The sequence below is a fragment of the Balaenoptera musculus genome, chromosome 1 (assembly GCF_009873245.2).
Source record: "Balaenoptera musculus isolate JJ_BM4_2016_0621 chromosome 1, mBalMus1.pri.v3, whole genome shotgun sequence".
NCBI classification, from domain to species: Eukaryota; Metazoa; Chordata; class Mammalia; order Artiodactyla; family Balaenopteridae; genus Balaenoptera; species Balaenoptera musculus.
The window spans coordinates 166,445,624-166,468,022 of record NC_045785.1 but is presented as its reverse complement, the minus strand read 5'-3'; the positions used below and the strand labels follow the sequence as shown (position 1 = coordinate 166,468,022).

The 22,399-nt window shown below is 38.2% G+C and overlaps 1 protein-coding gene across 5 annotated transcripts; it reads right to left on the bottom strand.

The window, feature by feature from the left end:
- Positions 1-641: 641 nt before the first annotated feature.
- Positions 642-20,560, bottom strand: BPNT1 (3'(2'), 5'-bisphosphate nucleotidase 1). 5 transcript variants are annotated; one of them, XM_036841366.1, is made up of 10 exons: positions 20,408-20,554; positions 16,181-16,308; positions 13,108-13,212; positions 12,295-12,402; positions 10,999-11,047; positions 9,683-9,774; positions 8,180-8,224; positions 5,091-5,288; positions 2,589-2,694; positions 643-1,540 (listed from the first exon to the last, which is right to left on the bottom strand). In XM_036841366.1, the coding sequence occupies exons 2-10, from the start codon at positions 16,298-16,300 to the stop codon at positions 1,392-1,394; spliced, it is 972 nt and encodes a 323-aa protein (XP_036697261.1). In that variant the 5' UTR covers positions 16,301-16,308; positions 20,408-20,554; the 3' UTR covers positions 643-1,391. The 5 variants fall into 5 exon arrangements, with proteins under 5 accessions (XP_036697296.1, XP_036697261.1, XP_036697270.1 ...); XM_036841375.1 differs by having other exon boundaries at positions 20,510-20,536; XM_036841401.1 differs by lacking the exon at positions 16,181-16,308 and having other exon boundaries at positions 642-1,540; positions 20,408-20,551.
- Between the last annotated feature and the right edge of the window lie 1,839 nt (positions 20,561-22,399).

The following is a 22,399-nucleotide window of genomic DNA, read 5'->3' as shown; positions in this document are numbered from 1 at the left end:
TAGAAGGAAGTACTTTCCAAACATGGCCAACTATCAGGATCACCTTGGGGATTTGTAAAATAATTTAAGGAGGGGTAGGCAAGAATGAAGAGTTTTTTAGACATAATTCAGAGATACTTGTGAGACATCAAAGTAGGCTTTTGGGTATAGAAATCTAGAGTTTGAGAGTTCTAAGCTAGATACAGATTTTGGAATTCTGGGTAAAAGGCCCTTAAGTGAAGCCGTATTTGTGGGTTAGATCATCTAGAGAGAACCTAGGACAGAATCATGGTGAACACTGACATTCAAGGAAAGGGAGACAAAGAGAAACCAAGAAAGAAGACTGAGTAGGAGTGGCTATTAGGGGGAAGAAGAAAAACAGGACAGTGAGAAGAGAGTTGCAAGAGGGAGAGGGGCCAATGGAGTCAAAGCCACAAAGACCTCTTCCTGCAGCTGCCTTGTGAAAACAGTACTCCAACACCGTCTCTAGTGAGTGTTACACTTAAATGACTACCGAATCCCTGGAGTAGCTGTCTTAAAGTACACAGAATTTTAAGACAAAACCGCTTGGCTGGAGCCTGTGAATTCATATTTTCTGAAAAGCTTCCCAGGTGATTCTGACATGCAGTGGGTTTGGGAATGCTTAATTTAAACCACTTGCTTAATACAATGAGAGAAATTTATTTAAAAGCACAGGACAGAGACCTAAAAAATAAAAACCTAGGCAGAATGTCAGAATAATTTTGACAGCATACATTATAATCTTCCTTTGGAAGGAATAGGAGCAATTACCTAACTTTCCACAGTTAAACTGCATAATGATGCCATAAGAATAAAGTAATGCCCACAGTAGAGAATACATAGTTTCCAACTACTTAAAAACAAAAAAAGCTGGTGAATAACAGAGAGAGCTAGAATTAAATAATTTATTATAAAGAAATGTTTCTCCAAAATCTGTTTCATCAACATATAGAATGATATTTTAATGTATTCAGAATGGGAGTAGGAAAACTTTTTACATTACTATGAAAGACAAGAATGAGATTTAGGTAATAACTTGTAGTTCTGTGCCGTAAAGAAATCTGGCTTACAAAACAGGAATGCTGATTCAACAATACACCAGGATGGCCAGTTGGAACTAAGCTTTTCTTTCGTTGCTCCAAATAAAAGGAGGAAAAATGAAATGTGAAATATACTGACTTTACAAGTTTTCCAGATGTCAAAATTGGTCTGGTTGATTCATTAATCAAGACGTTTAAAAATTCAATTTTCTACTCCTAAGTAACCAAATGTAAATCGCTGATCAGCAATGAATGAAGTAAAGGTAGAGCTCAAATTCCATCCAATTAGTTTTAAAGTGTATTATTTCGAGGAGCAAGTCCTTCTCCTGGCTGAGTCGACGAGATTTCCCTTCAAGGAACAAGTACATTTTTAACAGATTCGGGAACTCGACTTGCATAGTAGTCATAATTCCTCAGTGTGGCCAGGACGCCAGCTGAGTTCATGTGCTTCACTTCCTTGTTATACTGAAGGGCATTTCCATGGATATCGGTTAACTTGCCTATGGAAAAAACATCAATACAATGTCAATGGCCGATCGGATCATTATGTTTCTAGTTATTTCTAAGAGCTTCTTGCTTCCCTATATAATAATATCCATTGAATTCTGGATAAAGTAAGGAAGATAATGCGTGACCACAAAGGTTAAGTATTAATTCACTTGCAATTTAAGACTACAGAGGAACTTGACTAGCTAAAGGCTCAATCATGATTTTTTTCTCCCTGATTAAAATAATTTCACTTAGTATTTTCAATTTATACTTCTCAGTATCAACTAATTTCTCTTTTCCTGGAGTGATTACGTTTCCCATTGGTTATACTCCATCACCCACGATTCCCGGTTTCAAAAGTGTTTTCTTCATTCTACCATTTATTAGTAACACTTTATTTGGTAAGAGTTTAAGTGAAGTATGTTCATAAAACATAACTCTGTTATATTACAGTCTCACTTAACATTCTAATGAGAATGGATCGTGATGAATTTAACTTCCTTGTCATGTAATATGCCGAGATATCGACACAATAATGTACCAGGAAAAATGATAAAATAAAAATCAAGTGTTTAAGAGTAGATGTGATCTGATGTCTATTTGAATTAGAAAAATCATCTTGCTATGTATATATCTGTAGTATTTTTGCAGGCAGATTAAAAAAATTCCAACTCTATGATCTTTAAGCGCTAGCACTGAGACATTTACCAATACAATATTGGCTCAAAAGAAACTAATGATGATGATGATGAATATTTTACTTTTCAAGAAAAAAAAAACCCTAAAAGCATTAAAGCCGTAAATTAATAAGGGTTTAATTAAATGAACTGTGTGCAGATCAAGGTCCAAAAGAGAAACTGTAACTAAAGGAAAATGAATTCACTGAAAATCTACTTTCTCACCTATGAAATGCGAGGCTTAGATTGGATAACCTCTAACTTTCCTTCCATCTTTTATATCCTAAGAGTCTAGGTAAAGTAACATTACTGAAATATCATGTCCTAGCATAATACAAAAACTGTATAAAAACTGTAATTTCCACAAATAAAATGGACTAACCTCCCACAGCATGTAAAATGACTTCTGGAGCACAGGTATCCCACTTCTTACATCCAGGACTTGCAAATACATAAGCAGAGGCTTTGCCTTCAATCAGCTGAATAATCTGTAAGGTCAAGAGAATAATTATTCCTCAACCATGAAATAACCGAGGTACAAATAAAGAGAAACTGCTTGTTTCTATCAGCGTATTTCAATTCCTCTGTCAGACTTGGGTTAAAGCCTTTAGCAGGTGTAAATGAGTATTATGAAGAAATATACAGAATACATGCATAATAATGTAGTCATCTGACGGGAAAAAAAGAAGTCAAATAAGCTACAAGGAGGATATCTGAATGGTCTCTATATTCTAAGTTAGTTAAAATAAGGTTTTCTTTTTTATGCTGTTTTTTTTTCTTACAGTAAAAGCAATATATATTTGTTGTAGAAAAAATAAAGCTTTTTCATCTTGTAAAAATTTGACCATCATTATATAAAGGATACAGAAATATCAACCAGCACAATAATGTATAGGTTGTACTAAGTCCTAACAGATATGCTATGCTGACTAGTCTAACAAGCAGTTTCATAAGTCTTTGTTTCGGCATCGTATCTGTTGCTCTTTCTGCTACCAAAGTATGAATTTTAAAAGAGTCATCTTGGACTTCCCTGGCTGTCCAGTGGTTAAGACTCCGTGCTTCCACTATAGGGGGTGCGGGTTTGATCCCTGGTTGGGGAACCGAGATCCCGCAAGCTGCGCAGTGTGCCAAAAAATAAATAAATAAAAATCAAATCAAATCAAATCAAATCAAACAGTCATCTTACTAATGCCTGTAATATTCATACAAAACTGAGGTCACTGAGGGACTTCCCTGGTGGTCCAGTGGTTAAGACTCCATGCTTCTACCGCAGGGGACGCGGGTTTGATCACTGGTCAGGGAACTACGATCCCGCATGCCGCATGGTGTAGCCAAAAAAAAAATATCTGAGGTCACCGATAGAAACCGCATGACTCTCAGCAGTAACTTGCTATCAGCCTTTCATTAGTTGCTTGACTTATTTTTTGGTTATACTGTAAAGTAATTAGTGCTGTAAAATTCAGACTTCAAATATCAAGATGAAGAGGCCAGCCTGGGAGAATGAGGAGAGCCTCAGTGAACACAAGGTAACCAGCTATTCTTTTTAGGATTCCTGTATTCAATGACACGTTCAAACCATTAACCCTTGCTGCAGACTTCTGAGTAAAAGCTTGCTCTTTCCTTTAAGAAATCTGTGTCAAGTCTTACTATGTGCCAAGAACTATGCCAGGTATATTTTTTGAGGGAAGAGGGACTGTGGCTTTCGTCAGATTCTCAAAGAGGTCCTTGATGCAGAAAAGTTAAGAACTGCCCAACAAGGTCTTTGCAAGGAGAAAAGGTGGGAGCTGTGTAGGGTGGGGACTTTGCTCCTACGGGGAATGGTACCTCCTTGGGAATAAAAGAGGTAATGGCATTTCGTAGTTACAAAAGTAGGGGCAAAGAGAAATCATATTTCAGTGACTATCAGGAATATATTTTTACTTTGAAATGTTTTACATTTTTTTTCAAAATACTGCTATTTTTAAACTTCCATTTTTCATCCTCTTATAAGTAAATGCTTTTAGAGGGAGATCACTTTGGAAGCTGCTGTAAAGGCTGGTTGAGGGATGCTGACAGGTTTCACCTAGGGCACTGGCGGTTGAGATGGATGAGACATTAGGGAAGAATTAAGAAGATCTATAGGTAGGATCAGATTGATAGGATGTGAGGCAGGAAGGAGGCTAGGATAGCTTTCAGATGTCTGGCTAGAACAGTTAGAAAAATGGCGGTGCCAGTAAGCAGATAGGAAGTAGGGAGAGGAACACATCTGGGGGCAGGTAGAAAGAGGATGCGTTCCAACTGGGGATGCCGAATTTGAGATACCTGATGGATGTCATCATGATGACAACCAAGGGGCAATCAGATGAGAAGAGATCAGGGATGGAGATCAAATTGTATTCCAATTCACAATGTTCTCAGGAGGATGGGAGCCTAGGTGAATGAATGGGGTAAGTATCCAGAAAGGGGCAGGCAGGCCCATCCTGGAGTCTGTAAAAGAAAGGTCTGGGAAGTAATCCAAGAGGGTTCTTGAGAAAATAAGGATTGGCAAGAGGGCCGGGGTCTTATCCAAATGGCTTATCACTGAATTCTCTTAGATAAAAAAGACTTGAACCACAACATTTAAAAAAATTCAGGGAATTCTCTGGTGGTCCAGTGGTTAGGACTCTGTGCTTCCACTGCAGGGGGCACAGGTTTGATCCCTGGTTGGGGAACTAAGATCCCACATGCCACGTGGTACGGCCAAAAAAAAAAAAAAAATTCAAATGTTGCTGAAATGTGTCTTTAATGGCAAATTACAATCTTTAATCTCTTCTCCCAAACTCTTATTTCACATTTTGTAACAGCTCAGTATTTCTTTTAATGATTCAGTTGCATTCCAGGGTAGACGATGGATGGATTTTGGTACCTTATTTCCTGCTCCTCCCACTCGCAGCACATCATCAGGGTTCATAGCAGCAACGCAGTCCGTAACCAACTGGCTGTTATGGGACCGGGTAGTTGTGATAATGTGTTTCCCGGCAGGCACTTCTTTCAGCTGAAACCCAAAGGCACCTAAACCTAAAACTCCCCAGATTGTTCTCCCCAACACAGCATCTGCTCCTGCCTAAGTAAATGGGTGAAACAATGGCAAAGCTTGTCATCATCTGGAGAGAAAGGGTCACCATAAACAGAACATTAAGTTATATTAGCAGCATGATTTTTTAAAAATAAAAACATGATAATGTTATAAAGTACAAAAGCAGTATCATCGACAAAGAAATTTTCCTGAGAACATCAACTGATTATTCTCATTGTTGTTTTGGTTAATAATTGGGTTTCAGGGAGTCCCGTGGTGGCTTAGTGGTTAGGATTCTGGGCTTTCACTGCTGTGGCCTGAGTTCTATCCCTGGTCGTGGAACTGAGATCCCACAAGCCACACAGCACAGCCAAAAAAAATAATAATAATTGGGTTCCAAAGGTACGGAAAGGAACTTCTGGTTATTCCCTGGAGTCTTCAGGAAAGGCAACATCACATACTGATTCCTGTTCCTTTCAGAATTATCCAACAATCTCATTATTGTATTTGAAAATAGCTGTTTGCAAAAGGTACGTAAGTCCCCAGGAAATGAAACACCGTGTATTGATTACTTTTCATTGTCCAAGGAACAATAAGGATCACATTACTATGGGAATAGGTAATGGTGATAATATAATAATGCTGCTATAGAGACAAAGCGAGTAAATATGCCGATACTGAAGAGTGGCCATGTATAACGGGGTCAGGGTTAAAAGATTTTACTGACAATTGTGGTGGTAAAATGACAATGACAACGCAATCCCAGAATCTGTATTTTCCTTTGCAGCACTCAAAGAACTTTCAGCCACACTGTTATAACTATACACTTCATATAGAAAAACATAACCGGTATTTCATGGAAAGTAAACCTGATGCATAAAAGATTAACACAAAGTCATCAAAATACCACTATATCAATAGAGTAGACATACAGACATATATTTTTACTTAATACTAAACATGTACCACGCACCACACTAAGTGCTTTACATATATTATCTCATTTAATCCCCAGAACAATCCCATGGAATAGTATTATCATCCTTATTTTAAAGATGAGAAAAATGAGTTTTGGAATCATTCAGTAACCTGACCAAGGACTCTAGGAAGATCATAATCAAACTCAGGCTCATCTGTGTTCAAAGCCAGTATTTTTCGGGACCTCCCTGGTGGTCCAGTGGTTGAGACTCTGTACTTTTACTGCAGGGGGCGTGGGTTCGATCCCTGGTCGGGGAACTGAGATCCCATATGCCACAGGACGTGGCCAAAAATAAATAAATAAAAATTTTTTAAAAAGCCAATGTTTGTCGTCACTAAACTAGTAGACTACCTCGGTTTACTTCTCAAAATGCTTTCACACACATCATCTTATTTACCTACAGCAGTACTCTGGGTGCTGTTATAGTGAAATATGCTTGGGCTGCAGGGTTGGATTCCCTGGGAAGCAGACTCTGAGATAGGTAGGGTGTTTATTAAGGACTGCCCTTGGGATCAACACCTGTGGAAGGGAGGGGAGTGGGCAGGGGGAGAAACCGAGCTGTGATGCAGACACGACCACAGCTTCAGCCAACCCCATGGGGAGCTCTGGAGCCAGAATGGCTCTTCAGAGTTGTACCAAACTGGGGAGAACACATCCCAAACTGGGATGAGATGCCAGGCCTTTACACCCCTCCAATCATCAGTCACTAGAAATGGACTGCCTTGGGAAGGGGCGTGTTCTTCACAGGTGAGGCAATCCCCGAAGAGGCTGAGAGCTGAAGGCTTTGTGCGGACAGCACTCCCAGCAAATGGGGCAACACAGGAACCAAAAAACAAGCACTGGGGGCTCAATGTATGTTCGAGTGCTTCCCCTCTTCCCTCTTGAGTTCACACTATAGGAGAGGCTGGAATCGGAAAAGTACAGAGAGGCTCTGTGTGCTCGTTATGCTTCAGCTCAATTGCTGAGACTAATTTCATGTGCTCAAGAAACCTATTTATTAATTCAGCTCTCCAGTTATTCTGAAAATGAAAGGAAAGCATACTAAATAGAGGACATGAGCATTCTGGTCCCTAAAAACTCAGGTGACCTCTGTGAATGAATATGTCAGCAAAGAGGATGGGACCGTGGAATCTGGCGCCCAGATGAGGTAAATGCAATCCCCTGAGGCAGTCAGCTAGCCTTCCTCTGTGCTCCTGATCTCTCAGCCTCTCTTGCTGACTCCCTCCTTCAGAGTTCCCACACCAACTGTCTGGGGGTGAAAAAGGCTAACATTTTCACCTTACTGATGAGTTCAGTAAGATTCCTAATGGTTTAGGAGCTACCTCCGATATACAGACAGACTGGGTTTCTCTGCACTATTCCATGCTCTTTCCTTTGGGTGCTTCCCAGCTTCAGTATCTGTGAGAAGCAGTAATAAAGTCTGAAGTGTAAAAAGTCTTTTATCTGGCTCAAGAGAGCAATAGAGAGCAGTGGCTAAGAGCTTGGACTGCAGTGTAGATCCCAGATCTGCCATTGACCAACGAGGGCAGGTTACTTGTCTCAGTTTCCTCTTCTTTAAAACAAGGATAAAGGCTTCCTTAAAGGATTTTGGTGAGTATCAGAATGAGATAATGCATGTGAATCCCTCGAGTCTGTCAGTACACAGTAAGCTCTTGATAAATGTTAGCTATGATGATCATGACTTTAAATTGGACATGCAGCCTTGAAAACTACCAACAAAGCTAAGCAACTTTTCTCCTTGTTGCAACAAGTTTTAAGGCATAAGCAAGAGAGAAGGAAGAGAGAAGAGAAAGAAAGTGTACAGAAGGGAATGTGGGGAAGGGACAGGTAGCAAAGGAGAGAAGCAGAGCAGGAGAAAATGAGCTGGTACCTGGGATGGGCAGTGACTCCTGGGGTACCACAGGTTGCCCACCTCTTTTCTACCCACTAGTGCAGCCAAAAGCCTAGCTATTTTCCTCACCTTTGCTTCATTCCTGGGTTCCCTTAACTTTTGATTTTCATTGTTCTGTGGAAAATGAATACAATTTTTCTGATCTTAGAAAGAAGTGATGGAAATTGTTAACAACTCCTAAGCGCTTAGATCTTTTTTTGATAAAAGGTGCCATGCACTGCAATATTATCTATGAATTAAATGCCCCTATTTCAAGTATCAGTTCTAGCTTGCTTTAAAGTTTACATGATGACTGCAAACTTGTGTCTGCGTATAATACTGTAAAAACATTAGTCATATTTAAAGAATTAATGGACTCTTAAGCAGCTCAATATGAGACTTTCCCAGTAATGAATGCAAAAATATTTTTGCTGAATAATCATAAGATGCACATGATTATAAATAAAAAGTTATAATCACATAAATGATACTAAAAAAAAATTTATCTTAGAAATAGAGATTAATCCTGCTCTTCACTCAAATTGGAAATTCAGAAGTAATAGTCCCCACTCTGGTTACTTTGTTTCTCCAAAGTTCTATCAAGGTCACACTAATGTAAATACCTTAAGTATCTTATTGCAACAATTTCCTTTAACATTTAACGTGATCTAACAGTATATTCCTGATTTGGAATTACATTAGCCTCTTACTTCTAAGGAAGACAATTTCTTGGGAGTATAGGAGAAAGTCAAAGCAGATTAGAGAGACAAAATGAGAGAAAAGAGTACAAGAACATATTTAGTTAATGCTGACTATAATTTAGGCACTATGTAGTATTACCTGCAAAACAACATGGCTAGCCTCTTTTCTTGGTTGAAATGGTTCATTTCTTCAACGTGCTTCAAGCACCACCTGTAAATCAGGTGTCTCAATGACCAAGCTAACCAAGAGCCATATCAGTAATTCCCAAACTTTTGCTTATGATTTGAATCATAAGGCATACATTAAAAATCTGTGCAGGGCTTCCCTGGTGGTGCAGTGGTTGAGAGTCTGCCTGCCAATGCAGGGGACACGGGTTAGAGCCCTGGTCTGGGAAGATCCCACATGCCGCGGAGCAACTGGGCCCGTGAGCCACGACTACTGAGCCTGCGCGTCTGGAGCCTGTGCTCTGCAACGAGAGAGGCCGCGACGGTGAGAGGCCCGCGCACCGCGATGAAGAGTGGACCCCGCTCGCTGGAACTGGAGAAAGCCCTCGCACAGAAACGAAGACCCAACACACCCAAAAATAAATAAATTAATTAATTAAAAGGAAAGGAGGGGGGAAATTGATAAAAAAAAAAAAATCTGTGCAAATCATACAGTGTGTCTGTGTACAGTCACATACATACATACACATTCCTGGTATCAACACCCCCCAGAGGACCTGATTCAATACATCTGGGGTATGACCTGGGAATCCTTACTTTGAAAAGCTCCCCCAGATGATTGCATGTGCAACCAAGCTAGAAATCATTGGATCAGATAACATTAAGAATCATATAATACCATAATTATTTATCTAATAAAATATTTTGGTATCATTTATAGTAATACCTGGTAGTTGTAATATGGCTGGTTAATAACTCCTGCTATGGCTTTTCCTTCATAAGCAATTCCAATAAGAACTGTTACATTGTCAAGAAGACCTAAAAAGAAGAAATTCATATCAATTACATAACTTTCTCAGGTTATGACTCATCATCAGCACATCAATGGCTCCAAGTTATTTTTGCAATAAAGGTAAGGAATTTGCAATGATTCATCCATGATTAAACCTACTTCTGGCAAAATACACAAATTATGCGAGTTGGCCAGGGACAGAAGTAGGGACTACGGCCACTTAATTGAATTGATACACATGGTCTCATTAGTAATAATCTGTAAACCAATCAAGTAAATCAGCCATAACTCCTCAGCCATCATCATTAGATTCCTCTGTGCCCCCCTCTACCACCATCTGACTCACCTCTGCCTGCTAGATCACTCTCGATTCCAGGATTACTCTCTAGATTTGCATTTCAAGCCTCTAAATTAAGATTTCTCACAGTGGGGCCGATGGACTAACAAGCAGCATTAGAATTAACTGGCTCAATTTTTTCAGTACAGATTCTCAAGGCTCCTTTGCAGAGCTAGTGAATCAAAACCTCTGGAGGTTGGAGTTGAGAGCTGAACAAGCTGTTTAGGTGTTCTTACACTCACTAAAGCTGCCTAGAGCTCCCCTATTTCTCAATGGATTACAGAGACGTTTTCACACGTACTACGGGATTCATTCATCGTAGATATGTCTCATCCAAGGACAGAGAGAGTTTTTTCTAGGAATTACGAGACAGTTTTCTTTTTTCAGCTGAGAACCAATATAAGAAAACCTACGTTGATCTTCCTCTCAAAAATAAGAATCTAAGCTTATGCTACGCTCCTAAAACCTACCACTCTGGCTCTGAGCCTGGCACTTCTCACTTTGATGTTGCCAACTTTATTTTAATTTGCTGCTTTCTAATTTTGCTCATCTTAGATAATTTCAGGAAGGAGAAATATTGCACTGTGTTTCAAAACCCGTCTTTAGAGGTGAGGCTGTGAAGTGAGACAGCAGTTCTCAGAGGAAGCGAGTGAGGGATGGGCATGGGATGGTGGCAGAGCAAGGCGATACAGTGACACTTTTCATCATTTTTCTACCCAATAAAGTTGGGGGTTCAGTATAGTCCCTTTGGTTACATCGGTTTAATGTTAGTTATTTTCATCTAGGGGACATTAGGATTGTGGGACTGGTGGAGTATGGGGGGGGTGGTATTTGAAGGAGATTAAATGTTTACAACTAAACATCATATATTAGCCCTACTGCTGTCAAATACAAATATAAAAGAGATACCAACCTTCAGTATATTCCTTGGTACCATCCAGAGGATCAACCCAGACCACAAGCTAAAAAAGAGGAAATGTCCAAATTGAGCATCTAAAATTTAAAAAATTGATTTAAATAGATAAACTAAAACTACCTTTTTTTTTAATTTTTGAAACTATATTATGGGTGGCTTAAGCCAAGGTCATCAGTTTTGTAATAATTAAAAAATAATAGTAAAAAAATATTTTGTAATAAAATATTAACACAACATTGTAAATCAACTATACTTCAATAAAAAATTTTTTTAATATAAAATGGTTAACTGGTAAAAGTTTATTGTTACCTGAACACTAAACATGTGGCCATGAACATCCTGGGCTCTAGATGGTGATATAAGGAAAACTTGAAAGTGGCACCAAAAATGTTCTGTGTGGATGCTACTCATTTTTATATATAAATGTTGATTTAAGATAAATGATGACAGTCTGATTATCGTAAGGACACACGTGTATACGGCCAAGAAAAATGAATGGTTTATAAAACTGGCAGTAGCATAAAAAAGAAATCCCCTCTTCTTAGGACTTTTAATATGATTCAGGATACGAAGCCATTAACCACTAGATGCTTGATGTAAATTTGTGAGGGCATATTTCTGACGGGAGGCACCACATCTTTCTTTTCTATACTCCATATCACAGAACAAAGTGCCCTACTCATAGTCAGTGCTCAACGAATGAGTGTTAAATAAATTAAAACTCAAAAATTAAAGAAGTTTGATAGTTATCTGAAGTCATAGATTTAATTTAAGCAACTATAAAAAGCAAGGGGGGTAATTTTTATGGCCTTCCAAAAATATAAGGTAGCAATCCATTTCATCTCCTTCCAGCTCCAATTACCAATGAAATGTTTTACTACCAAATTTACTAAATAACAAATTAGATTTTCTCCCTAAAAGTATTTTGTTTTTTGGCCGTGCCACGCGGCTTGCGGGATCTTAGTTCCCTGACCAGGGACTGAACCTACGTCCCAGCAGTGAAAGCGCCGAGTCCTAACCACTGGACTGCCAGGGAGTTCCCCCAAAAGTATTTTTAATAACAGTTTTAGAGTGAAGAGGAAATCAATAGGATGAGAAAATGAACTCAAAGTTAATAGGTCAGACATCCCATATGGTTGCCAGGCACTTATATGTTGGCTCTGAAAGATTTCAAGTTCCTGGTTTCCCTTGTTTTATAACTACCAAGTTTTCATCATGATGGCAAATTTTATTTCCTTTACTACGACAAAAACTGAAGATAAATAGAGAGTTAAGTAATAACATGGATCATACGTCTTCCTCTTTGATAGCACTGTACTGTGATGGGCATGGTTGCTTCAGTATCTCCTCCCACTGACCATCTTCAATCAGCTCTTGATCCACGTCTTCAGGAGGCAGATCCTAAGGCAGAGAACACTGATGATGACCGAAGCTGTTTCCTGTTTACAGAATACCGTTTGTCTCAGCAACAAGAAGAAATGCAGTATCATAGTTTTCACTCGTCCCTCCTGTTTACCATTTCTATTTAGAGCTTTTAAAGCACACTGAATAAAATTGCGAAAACAAGCACATATGGCTCATCAAAGTTGATTACAAAGGATCCCAACTTCATTATCCTGAACAAGGATTAAAAAGAAAAGAATTTTTAAGTAGTATACACTTATTTACACAAGTGACTCTGCCATCAGCCATGTCGAACTCTCAAATACATGAGATGTCAATTCCTTCACCTTCACAGCGTTAGTCTTTGAATAAGTATGCAAATAAGCCTTAATTAAAAACAAAAAAAAAACCAGGAAACCAGGAACAATAAAACCCATTTTATTCCAAAGTTCTAGAACTCTACCCATCTTATACTTTGTATGTGGAACGTCACAACAATAACCATATCATCTATGGTCAAGAACTGACACATCTGGCCTAGAAATAAACCAAAATATTAAAAGCAGATATTTTCTGAAAGTCCAAGAAACATGATAGTTATTTTTGTGTTAAAACACAAAAATATAATGCTTGAAATCATAAAAGTAGTGCATAAATCACTAAAGGGGCAATTACAAATCCATACAGTAAACAGGGATTAAAAAAAATATACAATAGTCTTACCTCTTCCCCTATAATTGTTAGTTTGGGGAATTTCCGTGCCAAAGAAGAGCATATGCTCATTTGAACTAATCGGTCCGCCTTGGTCTGCAGGTCTGTTGCACAGGTCTGCAACAAAGAATGCACATTTTAGCAGAACTAAGTATGAAATAAGTTGTTCTTTGATGCCTCATGCGTGATTATCTATATCCATTTAAATTACACTGTCTGTTTTAAGATTGATCGAGCTTACCATCATATGAGTCAATTTCTTGGCTTGGTTTTTCTCATGGGATTTATAGTGGCTAAAGTTTGGAAAGGAGCTTTTAAATTACTTAGAACATTTTCTCCCCCAGTTCACAAATTCCTTTTATAAGATCTCTACATTAATCTTTTGCTTAAGCAGGTTGACAGACAGGAAATTCACAATTTTCAAGGCAGTTAATAATAATAAATAACTCTTTAGTTATTTAAAAGGTATTTCTTATATGGATCCTTCTATAAACTCCACTCATTAATCCTAATTTTAATAATTCAAGAGGTCCTCAGAACGATTTGTTATTTCTTATTTCAAAATTTTTATTTCTAAACTATAAAAAAAATAAAAGTGAATGGCAGTAATATTTACTACATAACTCACCTATGGCACTCAACTCAATCCATAACTCATTAGTCACACTTGTGAAAGACAGTGACCACTTCCTTGGTTAGCTTGCTTTCAGAGAATTAGGACATGTTGCAATTTATACATGCCTGTTTAGGTGGATTTACACATTATTTTATCTTAAATAGCAGATCTTTCGCAATACTTCGTAATGAGATAAGGAATGACTACGAAAATCAAACTCTTTTCTGCCACAGTGAAGTCTGCTGCTTGTCTCGATGTAAAGAACAATTTTGCTAGAATGTAGTGCCACAAAGGCAGAGATCTTTGTTTTATTTTCTAAAGAACTGTGCCTGGCACACAGTAGGTGCTCTGTAAATATCTGTGGAATGAAACTACTTAAAAGAATTGTTGAAATTGAAGATTACTTACCTATCAATCAAGTTTAGAGACCACTGCTCCAGAGAAAAAAAGACACATTGATAGCCATTCAACTCTATGAGGAAAGCTCTCCCAACTCTTCTCTAGGATAAGATATTTCCTGCTCTTTCTACCGACATAGTGCCAGATCTCACCATTCTAGATACTTTGTGTGACAAATCTGTTTTTGCCCTGTCTCTTTTAAAATGAGGTGTCAACAAGTGGATATAAAGTACTAGAAGTGTCTGACCAGTAGAGAGACAGTGAGGTTATTATCTTTCTTTCTAACTTGAACACTGTATTTCTATTAATCTTTAGCTATCAGCTACAAAGTGGTCCATCTAATATAATCACAAGAGAAAATCAATTTAAACAAAATAAATAATGCTAAGAGAAAAATATGCAAAGATACGATCCAAAATATTGGCGGTGGTGGCCTAATAGATGATTTTGTACTTTTTGCTATTTTTCTCCACTTCCTGTGTTTCATAACAGAGAAAACAATAAAAAAGAAAAGATAGTAAGATTAGTAGCCTTCTGAAAGTAGCTGTTTTACATTGTTGGCTTGTCATTGAGCATGTATGTGATCAACTAAAACCTCTTTTTCACACAAATTTGAATCAGACTCCCCCCTTATTACTTGAACATTAATATAGGACTTTATTCCTATTGTAATATCTTGTTGAATTTGGCCCACCTTTCTCAGAGTTTGCAACTATTTTGAATACTTATTCTGTAATCCAATACAACAACTAGCCCTTCCAGCTTCATTTTATTGACATATTTGATAAGTATCCTTTCTACATCCTCCTCTTCCACAACACTTTTGAAAAGATGCATTCAACAAATTTTTTAAACTGTACGTAACTTAATGATTAAAGAGAAAAAGACAGTCAGGAGCAGAGTCGTACAATCTGTCACCAATGACCCTTTTCCAGCTTGAAAGTGAATCATGAATAAAATTATGGGGTAACATTGTTCACCTAGTTATGAGTACACCTAACAGTGGCTCAGGATGGGGGATGAGAAATATCATCTATATATTATAAATAGCTTGAATGTTTTTTGAAAATGGAAAATGAGGGACTGTAACAAATTTTTTTTTAAAGTTGATTCAAATCAATTTTGATTTCAAAATCAAGATACCTTATATCTATTTCCTATACTATTAAGCCCATAAATCTATCAAAAAAGGAAATGAGATTTATTTCACTAGTTCTTGTGATTTTTATTCTTAATTTTTAAAAGTAGTTATGTTGAATATCCTATAATTAGTTCACAGGAACTTATTTCTAAGTTGTTTTTTACTTATATATAAGGTCCTTTTTTTTAATACAAATAGCCTTAAATAGATGCTTGACTAATCATAAAGGAGCGTCTTAACTACATCTCTATTTCAAATCATTAAAATGTTTATCATATCCTAAAATTTTCCCACTTGGGCAAAATTACAATACAATCTTCCTTAAAGATTATGACAAAAAGTCAATATGTGGAAACTTACACTTAAAATTTGTAATGTGAAATAATCATCAAATCTTGTGGAAGAAATGATATTTTAAACTAGAACACATGCATGGTGGGACTTCTCTTAAGAATCAACTACCACTATAAACTATCTTTCTGTTAATTTACCTAAGTTTTTAATGACCATACTGGAAAGAAAACCTTTGCTTTAGGTTTCTTTTCCATGCAGAAGAAACATTTTAAAGCTTTGAATATAGGGGATACTTATTTAAATGCCAGATGTTACCAAACATGTCAAGTTCACCAAGGACTGCACGGCTCTGCATGAAGTAGATTACTTCAGGATATGAAGCTTGGTTCCAGCGCTCTGGAGCTAGACAGCAGTTAGAAGGTCCAGTCATATAAATAAAGGTTTTGGAGGTAGGAAGTCTGGAGTCCTCTGCAGAGCAGGAATGGAGCGCATTTGAACTAAGGGTCTTGCAGTCTCCATAAGGGAGCCATTGACTATTTCAACTATTAAAGTCTGTCCAGATTATTATATCCTGTTAGCTAAACCTCAAGGGACAAAAACAGAGTTGGTATGAAATGAGACGAGACTTTCAGTACCTTCTCCACGATACCCAGGTCTCCTTCAGCAATAACATGCCTGACTATCGTTCCTGCCTTTTGAGCAATAGAATATGCTGAAGCCACCAACCGCATCAACACAGTGTGACTGGAAGCCATGATGTGCCCTAAAGGAAAATCGAGAGAAATGTTATGTTACTTTCAATGCCAACTGCTGGTTTCATTTACTTGAATTCAATTCAACACATTGGTATTGAGTGTTTACTTGGGACTGCTTCAATTACCTGTGTAGATTCTCTGATAAACATTTACTAAGAGAGACTTGGAAAAAGACTCCATTTCAGCATTAGCTCTCCCAATAAATTCTTTAGTATTCTTTCTCTCTGCAGATGCGACATTTTGAGGCATGGGGGTAACTGGCCCAGGACTATGGACACGTGAAAAAGTTTTATGTATGACGAGTGTAATGTGCAAAGGCTGTGGACGGTGCTTCAGGGGCTAAAAAATAAGGTATAATAGCTGCCCTTAAGGAGCTAATATTTTGGTGGGCTGCGGGTAAAATACTGTAACCTAATGTCTATAACATAAAACTGGTAAGTGCTGACAGAGGTATGAAGAGCATAAGGGACGTGTGTGTATGTGGGAAGTAATTAAAAAGGGGAGGGACTGCATGTGATTACATTTCGTTTCTGAAACTCAATGAATATTCCTTTAGAGATTAAATAAAATTTAATCTGCTGGTTATTGACTACCATCCTCATCAGTAGCAAAATCAAGAGAAGAAGCAGCATAACCCCTGGACTGAAGACCAAGCATTTGGAAAAGTAATGAGTGTCAAGCAGCCCCTGGCCCAATAAAAAATGTGAAAAAAACAGTCTTTAGGATCAAGTATTTTCCTTTTTGAAAATACAAATTCAAATCCTGCAATTTTATTGACTGCTTTGATGCTGGGATACATCACCCAGATTCCCTCTGGGGTTGAAGGACTTACTTCCCCAGCTGCTGAGAGGGCTGCCAACAGATGGTCTTTGGCTGCCACCTTTCTTTAGGAATTCATCTGCTGAGAACAGTCATTTCACCTGAAACTGGTCAACAGGGGGGTGTAAAGGCCATTCCTCACTCCAGCTGGGCTGCCACCCCAATTCTGATGGGCCTTCCTAGCTTCCAAATTCCCAGTGGGGTGGGCTGAGCCTTAGCTGGGACTGAATCATGGTCCAACTGCCCTCATCCCCCATCCTGAGCCACTGTTAGGTGTACTCATAACTAGGTGAACAATGTTACCCCATAATTTTATTCATGATTCACTTTCAACCTGGAAAAGGGTCATTGGTGACAGATTGCAGGACTCTGCTCCTGACTGTCTTCTTCTCTTTAGCCATTAACTTAAATACAGTTTAAAAAATTTGTTGAATGCATCTTTTCAAAAGTGTTGTGGAAGAGGAGGATGTAGAAAGGATACTTATCAAATATGTCAATAAAATGAAGCTGCAAGTCCTTAACTTCTTTATAGCAGTTCAGATTACATCCACTGTACTTCCTTCTCTACCAGTTTTACACCTTCTGGGTTGTAAACCACTAACTTTTGTAAGCATGTCTCTCTGAAAGCTTATTCAAAAACAGGGGTTAAAGGCACAGGCACTGAAGCCTACTTCCTGTGTTCAATTCCTAGCTCTGGCACACATTAGTTGTGTGACCTTGGGAAAGCCACTTAAATTCTCTGTGCCTCGATTGGTAAAATGGAGCTAGCAATAGTATTATAACATAGAGTCATGGTAATTATTAAATCAGTCTCTGGCACAAGGTAAGCACTCAATAATGCTGGCTAACCATTATTACAATGATTATTCTCATTGCTGGCTATCCTGCAGGGACATTAGGGCAGCATTAAGGGCAAAAAAAATTCCTATAGCTTCTGCCACATTATTTTGACTCTGAGGATATAATATTACCAATATGACCCAGAATCACAGCACAGGTTCTTTTTCATAACGTTCTGGGCTTGAGGCTTGGAGTATGAAAAAAGGTTGTACAACATTTAAGGCAATCAACCTAATATCCTATCATTTAAGGAATCTTTATAGCTGTCAACATGGCTAGTTCAGAAGGACAAAAACAATAGGAATCAAATGATCCATTTCTTCTCATAGCCTGGGAGAGGTATCTTGAATTCAATATAAAGGTGGTGAGCATATGAGGATTAGGTTCTTAAAATAAATGATGAAATGGGAACCCAGGGGGAGTGCAGTAGTATCCGAGTTGAGGAGATAGAGCTGGGTGTCTGCGGAGGCCAAGATGATAGGAGTGTGCAGGGCAGAGTACCAGAGAGACCTCTGGAGATCTGCTAATCAGTGCAAGCAGGTGAGGAAACTACCTGAAGCCGGGGCATGCACCTCCCGAAAGGAACAGTAGATGTGATCTTCAGAGCTCACATGGCTTGGGAGCTCATGCGCCCACTAGCCAGTGGGAGACCTCATCATTCACAGGACACTGGTTAGAGTAACACACATTGCAGGTGGGAATGTAAGAGGGTGCAATTACTTTGGGAAACAGTTTGGCTGACCCAGCATTCCACTCCTAGCTATTTGCCAAGAGAAAAAAAAGTGTAAGTCCTCACAAAGACTTCCTCATGAATTTTGTTTGTTTGTTTTTTGGCCACACAGCACGGCACATGGGATCTTGGTTCCCCGGCCAGGGATAGAGCCCGCGCCCTCTGCATTGGAGGCGCAGATTCTTGACCACTGGACCGCCAGGGAAGTCCCAAGACTTCTTCATGAATGTTTATAGCAGATTTATTTGTGACAGACAAAATCTGAAAACAACCCAAACGTCCCTCAACAGGTGAGTGGATAAACAAATTATATCAAATTATACACTTTAAATATTTACATTGATTGTATGATAATTATACCTCAATAAAGCTGCCAGAACCATAAAAAAAAGAAAGAAAAATAAATAAATAAATAAATGGTGAGTTCCCAATCAAAATACTAAGATAATTTATCTTTTGGAACTTGACTATAACAGAGCAAATTCTGACAAAAAGAGTAATGAGCATATATCAAAATATGATATAAAACTATAGTAATTAAAAGTTTAGTCCTGGGCAGAATTTGAGAGACAAATCAATGCAATCAAATAAATTACAGAGATAGATCTAAATACACTAAAGGTGATAATTCAAATCATGGAGGAAAGTTAATTGTGCAAAAAAGTGTTGGAATCTTTTTGCCTTCTTTATATCAATGTATATTCCAGATCAATGCATGATTTTAAAAGTAAAGAATGAAACTATAAAAGTATGGGGATAAAACATGAGTGAAATGTTTTATAAATTTGGAAAAGCACTTTTAAACATGACTAAAACCAAGAATCCATTATATACTGATAAATCTGAAGGAATAAAAATTAAAATGTCTATATAGCCAAAATACCATAAACAAAGCAAACAGATGAGTGACAAAATGATAACAAAAATTTGTATCACATATCAGACAAATGTGCTAATTTTTGTTACATAAGGGGCTTACATATATCAATATGTAAAAGATGAATGATCCAACAGAAAAATGTGCAAATGACGCCAATAGGCAATACTTAGAAAAATAAAAGCAAAGGCCATTAAATCGTGAAATGCTCAATTTCACTAATTATGAAAAAAATGCAATCTAAAACGATGAGAAATGATTGTTCATATGTAAGACTGGCATAGATAAGAAAGTTTGCCCAGTGTTGGCTGGAGTGTGAGGGAAGATCCTCCTGAGCATTATTAGCGAGGATGTAAAGTGGTGAAACCGCTTTTTTGAAAATCTTATTAACAGTAAAATGTACACATCTTTTAAACTAGCAATTACATTTTCAGGGAATCTAAATAAATAAAGCAAGTCTACAACCAGAAAAGGCAGTAGGAAGAATGTCTGCTATTTTAACGAAATTTAATTTTAGGCGTAAGACAGTCTCTGAATTTGGATGCACTAAAGAACCCACCGTCTAAGTCTGCCTTGTTATTTCAACGACATATGGCCATAAAAAGACCCCGGGGCACGAAAATAACAGTACAGGTAAACAATCAAAATGCTGACACTCAAGAATCTAGGTCCGAAATCGGAATATCTGGAGAAGTACTCTGATTCGCGTAATTTTTTTTTTTTAACATAAATCCTTCGAATCTCTTCATATCTGTGCAGAGGGGTGGAGTTAGGGGAACAATAAACAACTCAGATCTGCCTAAGGCCCTTGCGCTGCCCCGCAGGAGAGAAAATTACTTACAGTGACAAGACTGGCACCAAGTCAGACGAAAGAGACTTCAGGGGTAACCAAAAAAGCGTGATCAAGCAACAGGTCCCCCGCAGTGTCCAGTACAGCACTTACCCTCCGGGGATAGGTCATCAGTGGATGCAGACTAAACCCACCTCAGCTACTGAGCATGCGGGAAGTTCGGCGCAGGCGCAGAACAGCTACTTTGCCACCGCCCGGTCTGACTCCAGACCTGCCGGAAAGCTCCGCTTGTCCGTGTTTTCTCCAAGCTTTTCAAGCTTTCCATAGGCGCCAGTCCCCTGAAGTCAAACCGAAAGGTGTATTAAGTAATCATTCTGGCTTCAGGTGTCTTCCAATACACTTTGTGCGCACAGTTTACTCTTAAGATGTTTGTCGGGTTAGTGATACCGCCCCGTGGCGGCAGGCGGCTACTTAACCTCGAAACCCTACGAGTCCGTGGACTGGCTTCAGGTGGTCCACGACGCCCCTACCTCTGTTCCCCCTAAGAAAACTTTATGCAGAAGTGTTTTACTAGCGTTTATTTTTTATTTTTTATTTTTTTTAAGCATTTATCAGATTCCTGAAAGGGTCTGTGACCCTTTCATTCGGCTACTGATTAGTCCTGGGAGATTTTCTCTCTTCCTCGTCGGATGTACCATATTAATTATTTTTGTTTGTTTTTTTGAAGCACAGAAAAAAAAAACCCAACAACCTAATTACGACTTTTATTGCACTGCCAAAAGTAAAAACAAACAAGCAAAAACAAAAATTTCCTGTTTATTCATTTTGGCTTTCACCATATATTTAAGGAGCACACTTCTTGTGTCTACCTGTATTTTTGTGTGCATGTGGGAGCCGACCTGCGGTGAGAACAGCAGAGCGAAGAGGCAATGGTCTTTTTTTTCAGTATTGAAAAGCAGGGCACTGTGATTAAAATATAACAACATAAAATAAGATGACAGAGTTAATAGTAAACATATCAGTTATAACAAATGTAAATTGTTTAAACTCATCCATTTAAAGAGAAATTCTCTGATTAATTAGAAAGCCAAACCCACTGTTTCATCAGAGTAGAATTCAGGGTAAGAAAAATTATCAAAGGGAACAGGCGTTTTTTTTGTTAAAGGTATCCTTTATATTAATAAAACTACTTTATTTTTAAACATTTTAAAATTAAATAACCCATCACTACATTCTCGTTGCTAAAAAATAATCGAAAAACCCCACAACAATCTGTCCAGGCCTTTTCTTTTTTCTTATTTTCCTAGTTTCATATGCTTTATTTTATTTTCACTTTAAAAAAAAATAAATTTATTTATTTTTATTTTTGGCTGCATTGGGTCTTCGTTGCTGTGCACGGGCTTTCTCTAGTTGTGGAGAGCGGGCTTCTCATTGTGGTGGCTTCTCTCGTTGCCGAGCATGGGCTCTAGGCATGTGGGCTTCAGTAGTTGTGGCATGTGGGCTCAGAAGTTGTGGCACACGGGCTCAGTAGTTGTGGCACGCAGGCTCAGTAGTTGTGGTGCATGGGCTTAGTTGCTTTGCGGCATGTGGGATCTTCCCAGGCCAGGGCTCGAACCCATGTCCCCTGCATTGGCAGGCGGATTCTCAACCACTGTGCCACCAGGGAAGCCCCATTTTTTTTATTGGGTAAAAGATTCATTAAGTTCTATAGTGCTTTACAATTATCAAAAATTTTGCACATGGTTTCGTATAATCCCATAATAACCCTTTTTTCCCCTACTCCTATACTGCCCCTTCCCCTTCCGCTCTCTCTGCTGGTAAGCACTAGTTTGCTGTCTATATGTGTGTCTGCTTCTTTTCTGTTTTATTCACTAGTTCATTGTATATTTTAGATTCCACATATAAGTGATATCATAACAGTATTTGTCTTTCTCTCTCTGACTTATTTCACTTAGCATAATGGCCTCCAAGTCCATTCATGTTGCTGCAAACGCAAAATTTCATTCTTTTTTATGGCCGAGAAGTATTCCGTTGTATATAGAC

Coding starts and splice junctions, on each gene's coding strand:
- BPNT1 (XM_036841366.1), bottom strand. CDS start 16,300: ATGGCTTCCAGTCACACTGTGTTGATGCGGTTGGTGGCTTCAGCATAT. Junction 12,403..13,107: donor TAACAATTATAGGGGAAGAG/GTAAGACTATTG, acceptor TCTCTGCCTTAG/GATCTGCCTCCTGAAGACGT. Junction 11,048..12,294: donor GTGCTATCAAAGAGGAAGAC/GTATGATCCATG, acceptor CCTCTTTTTTAG/CTTGTGGTCTGGGTTGATCC.